This window comes from Silene latifolia, unplaced genomic scaffold, assembly GCF_048544455.1.
Source record: "Silene latifolia isolate original U9 population unplaced genomic scaffold, ASM4854445v1 scaffold_308, whole genome shotgun sequence".
Classification (NCBI taxonomy): Eukaryota; Viridiplantae; Streptophyta; class Magnoliopsida; order Caryophyllales; family Caryophyllaceae; genus Silene; species Silene latifolia.
The window spans coordinates 118,719-125,459 of NW_027413244.1; the positions used below are offsets into that span (position 1 = coordinate 118,719).

Genomic DNA, 6,741 nt, shown 5'->3' on the forward strand with positions numbered 1-6,741 from the left:
ACTACTCCTTCAAATACCTCAATTGTTGGAGTCAGGATAAGCAATTCCTCCCACTTGTTCGTGCTGAATGGGGGACTTATATTAAGGGATGTGCCATGTATAAGTTAGTTCAACATCTCAAACGGTTAAAAGGAAAATTACGTGGTTTTCATAGGGAGCACTATGCTAATATTACTGCTAAAGTGAAAAATGTGCAGCAACAGCTTCACACATGCCAGGAAAAGCTCCAACTTGACCCTCATAACAGAGCTCTTTGCCTGGAAGAGGAGCACCTTAGTGAAGATTATTGTAAATTTAAAACTATTGAATTGAGTATTGCTTTCCAGAGAGCAAAGGAATTTGATATAAAGATGGGTGATGCTAGTACAACTTACTTCTCTTCAAAGGTAGCTGCTAGAAGAAACTCTTCTAACATCAGGAAAGTTGTTGATAATCATGGAACTGTTTGCAATGCTTTCCCTGATATTTCAAAGGCTTTCTTAGATTATTATATCAGTTTGTTAGGGACTGCTGGGAATGTTACTAAATTTGACTCTTCCATCATGCCTAATGGACATATTCTGACTCCTACTGAAGGTAGTCCTCTATTGGAGCCTATTACCCCTGCTGAAATTAAGTCTGCCCTCTTCTCCATTGATGCTAACAAGAGTCCAGGGCCAGACGGTTATTCTTCTGGGTTCTTTAAGGATGCTTGGGACACCATTCATGACAGTTTTATAACCGCTATCCTGGATTTTTTCAAAACTGGCAAATTATTAAAGGAGGTGAACTCCACTCTCATTACACTCATCCCCAAAGGGACCTCCCCAAACACAGTTATGGATTATCGGCCCATCTCCTGCTGCACTACCATTTATAAGACTATCAGTAAGATTCTTACATCTAGGCTTCATAAAATTATGCCACACATTGTGGGTTTGGAGCAGGCTGCCTTTGTTGCTGACTGGTCTATTTTTGATAACATCATCATGTGGCTAATGAGTTAGTTCGAGGATATGATGAAAATACAAAACACCCGGATGTGTTGTCAAAGTTGATATTCGTAAAGCTTTTGACATCAGTAAATTGGGAATTTTTGAAGGCAATTCTCCCACAGTTTGGCATTCCTCGAAATTTTGTGATTTGGATCATTTCCTTGGTTACTAGCACCAGGTTTTCATTGAAAATTAATGGAAGTACTGAAGGATATTTTGAAGGGAAGCGTGGCCTGAGACAAGGGGATCCTCTCTCCCCCCTCTTATTTGTTCTTTGTATGGAAGTCCTTACAAGAATTTTTAAAGGGCTCAAGAAAGCTTCACAGTTTAGTTTCCACCCTAAATGTGTCAAGCTTGATTTGACTCATCTAATCTTTGCGGATGACTTGCTTGTTTTTGTTAGAGGGGACCTACCTTCCGTGCAGCAAATTTGTAAAGCCTTTGGGCGGATCTTTTTCTAGTTACTCTGGGTTGGTTCCTAATACTAGCAAGACCAACATATACTTTGCTGGGGTTAGGACTGATGTGAAGTCCTTGATCATTGGTGATACTGATTATGTTGAAGATAATTTTCCATTCAAGTACCTTGGGGTTCCTCTTCACTCCTCCAGGCTCACTAGGGACCTTCTCCAACCTCTTCTTGCAAAAATCACTGGCAAATTGGGGCACTGGACCAGTCTTCAGCTCTCTTATGCTAGCAGGGTGAATCTTCTAAACTCAGTTATATTTGGCATTGAGGCGTATTGGTGTGCCAGTCTGCTTCTTCCTAAAGGAGTTATCAAAACTCTGGAAACAGAATGCAGGAAGTTCCTTTGGGGCTCTACTGCTAACAGGCGTATGAATTTCTTTAGCTGGAACAAAGTGTGTCGGTCTCGTCAGCAAGATGGTATGGATATAAGGGAAGTGCTTAGCTGGAACAAAGCATTGATGCTGCAAATTTTCTAGAAACTCTGCTTTAAAAGTACTACAATCTGGATGCAATGGTCCACTCACTATATTTTCAAGCTCCAATCTTGCTGGGATCTGGATGCTGCTTCCTGTGTTTCTCCTCTTTGGGCTCAAATTCTACGAATCAGAGATGAATTTGTCCAGAACATGGGGTCTTCAGGTGCAGCTAAACATTGCTTCCAAAAATGGATGGTTATGAACAAGTTTCCTCTCCACGAGGCCTATCAATGTTTCCATGGTGTGCATCCTGAACCAAAATGGATGCAACCTATTATTGATTCTATTGTTATTCCTAAGCATGCTTTCACTGCCACTTTGGCTGCTCATCATGGGCTTGCTACTGTGGATAATATTTGTACGAGGGGAATGGCCATGGTGAATAGATGTACTCTCTGCTACAGTGCTGCTGAGAATACTCGGCATTTATTTTTTGTGTGTCCATTCTCAAATGGAATCTTGCGGAGGTTTTGTGCGGCAAGGAGTTACTAGACGGGTTCGAGTTTGAAGCATGAGCTTTATAAGTTACCTCTTTGTCGTGGGAATATTTGGAAAAGGAAACTCGCTTGTTGTGCGCTGTCGCTACCATTCATCACATTTGGCGGGAGCGTAATACTAGGATTTTTAAAGGTGTGAGACATACACCGCTCGATTCTAGCTAGGATAAAGTATGAGGTGTGTGTGCGGTTTTATGCCGGCAACGCTTGGGTCGATCTCGACCAACTCCTTAGCTTGCTCGTAGGTTGAGGATTCTATCCTATAAATTGTTTATGTAAGTTAGTAGGACGAGTTGTAATCTTTTGTTTCTCTTTTTCTTAATGAGAATTGCTGACCTTTCTCCAAAAATAATAATAATAGTAATAATAGTAATAATAGTAATAATAATAGTAACAATAATAGTAACAATAGTAGTAATAATAGTAGTAATAATAGTAGTAATAACAATAATAATAATAATAATAATAATAATAATAATAATAATAATAATAATAATAATAATAATAATAATAATAATAATAATAATAATAATAATAATAATAATAATAATAATAATAATAATAATAATAATAATAATAATAATAATAATAAGGATGCGGGGGCTCGGGTGGCCGCTTACATTTTTACTAGACTTAGCTTTGCTATTGCTAAGGGTGTGGGAGCCCAGATTGTCTCTCGGCTCCCCACCAATTTCATGTAAACTCTTATTTTTATTTTAATGAAAGCTGCGTGCATCCCTTCATAAAAATAAATAAATAAATAAATAAATAAATAAATAATAATAATAATAATAATAATAATAATAATAATAATAATAATAATAATAATAATAATAATAATAATAATAATAATAATAATAATAATAATAATAATAATAATAATAATAATAATAATAATTGTCTCTCGGCTCCCAACCAATTTCATGTAAACTCTTTCATTTTCGTATTTATGAAAGGTGCGCGCATCCTTTTATAAAAAATAAAATAAAAAATAATAATAATAATAATAATAATAATAATAATAATAATAATAGGAATAATAATAGTAGTAATAATAGTAGTAACAAACAACAACAACAACAACAACAACAACAACAACAACAACAACAACAACAACAACAACAACAACAACAACAACAACAACAACAACAACAACAACAATAATAATAATAATAATAATAATAACAATAGTACTAATAAATGTAATAATAATAGTACTAATAATAATAATTATTATTATTATCTCGGCTCCCCACCAATTTCATGTAAACTTTTATTTTTCTATCTATGAAAGCTGCATGCATCACTTTTTTTTAAATAAAATAAAATAATAGTAATAACAATAACAACAACAACAACAATAATAATAGTAGTAATAATAGTAATAATAGTAATAATAATACTAACACCGCTTCTCTCTCTAGTCGGTTAGAGAGATTTTTCTCTCATCGAGCTTGGACGCCATTGTTGCTTCCTTCTCCTCCATGGCTCGAGGGAAAGGCCGCCCACCCAAATCTCGATTTTCTTCTGATTCTCTGCTAGTTTCCGATTCTAATGGTACTGATTTCTCACTTTCTCGTCCCAATTCCCCCATTGATCGTTTTTGTCATCGCTCCCCTAGAATTCTTAATGACGAATTAATTGGTGTCTTTCCTTCTCCTATGGCTTCCTCTAGTGTTGCGTTAACTAAGAATGTCCCAAATCCTCACAATTCCGGTCAGGTTTTGTCTGGGTCAATTTTACCCAATTCTCCGAAAACAGGGGTCGCCATTGTTGTACCTTCCACTGTTCCTGTTATTACTCCAGTATCGTCTAGTCCTATTTCTACTCAGCCAGTTGCGGGTGTTCCTATACCTATTGTTCCAAAACCTAAACCTATGGGTCGAAATTGGGCAAAAGTTACTAAGAGTAAGAATATTGGTATGAGTTTGTTCTTTGATGAGGATAGTGCCAATTCTTCAGAAATCGATATTCATCTGGATGAGGTTCAGGATGAAATTGCTAAGTGGAAATTTACCCTTATGGGCAATGTTCTTGGGGCTAAACCCTCACAGCAAACTGTCTCTGAGTTTACCCAAAAACATTGGAATTTTGGCCCTCTTCCCCTTGTTCAATACTTTAAAAAAGGATGGTTTAGCTTTAAGTTTGACTCTGAGGAAGCCATGAATCTTTGTTCTTAGGGGTGGTCCTTGGAAGATTGGTTCTAATTCTCTTGTACTTAAGCAATGGTCTCCCCATTTCTCTTGTATTATGGAATGTGTAACCATTGTTCTGCCTGGATCTTGTTTCTCGATTTAGATCCCTATATGTGGACCGATTCTATTCTCGGTAAGATGGCTAGCAAGATTGGTAAACCTTTGTTTCTTTGATCTTCACACTACTTGCAAAGCTAGGCTCTCCTTTGCTAGAATACTTGTTGAAGTGGACATTTCCAAAGATCTTCCTGACTATATTGACATCAATGCTCCTTTCATTGGTCACTCTTCTCAAAGGATTGTCTATGAATGGCTTCCTTATTATTGCAAAACCTGTCTCAAGCTTGGACATACTGACAGTAACTGCAAAAGGAATAGACCTGCCCAGGCTGATGCTCCCAAAAGCACTACCATTGCCCAAAAGGCACATGGACCACCTGGGGTGATTGGCCCAAAGAAGCATGCTGGGAAACAGGTCTCTAAACCTGTAACCACTGTCTCACCTGTCACTGACCCCCCTTCTAAGTTGCCTGTCTCTGGGTTATCTGGCAATGAGTCAGGTCAGGTTTCATGTGTGGTGGCTTCCACTGACTAGGTGACCAGTGTGACTCCTGGCTCTGTTGCTATTGCCTCTGATACTAATTCTGTTACTATTGTGCATGATCCTCCTGTTGGATCTGGTAGAAAGAAGAAATCTGGGAAGCAGGTATCTAAACCTGCAACCACTGACCCACCTGTCCTTGGTCCCTCTATACAGCTCCCTGACTCAGGATGCCACTTGCTAGGTGGTACCTCAGCTCCTCAGATTGTTGAGTCAGCTGTCCTTCTTGAGGGGGCTAACTCAGAATGCCCTGTGCTAGGTTCCCCCCCCCTCGGTTGGTCACTGTCTCTCCATCTCGTGGATCTTTGTAAAGCACTCGAGATGCGGTGTGCTAGGTCGGGACCCTTGTGTAGAGGGTTCCACCTGCTCGATGGTCTGTGTGACTCCTGGCTATGATGTTCTTACTTCTGAAAACACTACTGTTCAGTTGCCTTGCTCTCCTAACAAGTTTAGTGTCTTGGCTTCTACCTCTGAGCAGTCCACCTTGGAAGAGGGCCAGTTAGTGGATGATCCCCCCCTTCTCTTGTTCCATGATTGTGTCTACCTGGAATATTAGGGGGTTCAACAAGTTGGTGAAGCATTTAGAGGTGGTTAACTTTCTTCAGCATAATAAAATTGATATCCTGGGTCTCCTTGAGACTAGGGTAAAGCTCAATAAATCTCATAGGATTTTAAGATCCAAGTTCAAAAAGTACAGTAACTTTTGCAATTACAATATGCATCACAATGGGAGGATTTGGCTTCTGCGGGATACTTCTACTACTAAGGTTTCGTTCGCAGAACATGCTCGGTAGTACAACGCTTTGTTCAAAGACTTTGCCTCTCGCAGATCTTTTCATTTATCTTTTGTCTATGGTAGTAATTGTCCTATGGCTAGACAATCCCTCTGGAATAGTCTGATCCAGCAATCCCATCAGACTGGTCCTTGGGTGGTTATGGGTGACTTCAATATTGTAAGATATGCTCATGAAAAGATTAGTAATACTCCTCCTGATCTCACTGACATGACTGACTTTAACTCCTGCTTATCTGAGTGTGGTCTGGATGATATGCACGGATCAGGTATTGATTTTATCTGGTTTAATAAACAAGAAGTCAACACCAGGGTTTACTCTAAATTAGACAGGGTCCTGATTAATGCTGACTAGCTTATCTCTTTTACTCAAACTACTGCTCAGTTCCTTCCTCCTGGCATTTCTGATCACTGCCCTGCCCTTCTTTCCTTCTCTAATGATCCTCTTCCTAAGAAACAGTTTAAGTTCCTTAACTGTTGGATTGATCATCCTGAGTTCCTATCCAAGGTTGCTGAGGCTTGGCAAATTTCACCAGTGGGTAATTATATGCATAGGCTTATGGCAAAACTTAAGAACACAAAGAAGTCCTTGTCTGCTCTGCATCTAGCTCATTTTTCTAACATCAGTGCCAGAGTCAAACTGAAACAGGCTGAGCTTAACCAATGTTTCCTTGACTTGCAACAATCTCCTCTTTCTGAAGACCTTATTCTTAAAGAGAAGATTGCCTCTCAGGAA

At 38.7% G+C, this 6,741-nt stretch overlaps 1 protein-coding gene across 1 annotated transcript in view; it reads left to right on the plus strand.

Annotated features, from left to right (window-relative positions):
- Window positions 1-2,411, plus strand: part of LOC141639227 (uncharacterized) — a 4,105-nt gene extending 1,694 nt beyond the window's left edge. Inside the window, exons 3-5 of the mRNA XM_074448398.1 lie at window positions 1-946; window positions 1,436-1,835; window positions 1,920-2,411. The exon at window positions 1-946 is cut by the window's left edge and continues 472 nt beyond it. Coding sequence (XP_074304499.1) covers window positions 1-946; window positions 1,436-1,835; window positions 1,920-2,411 — 1,838 coding nt within the window. The remainder of the gene's footprint in view (window positions 947-1,435; window positions 1,836-1,919) is intronic.
- The last annotated feature ends 4,330 nt before the right edge of the window (window positions 2,412-6,741 follow it).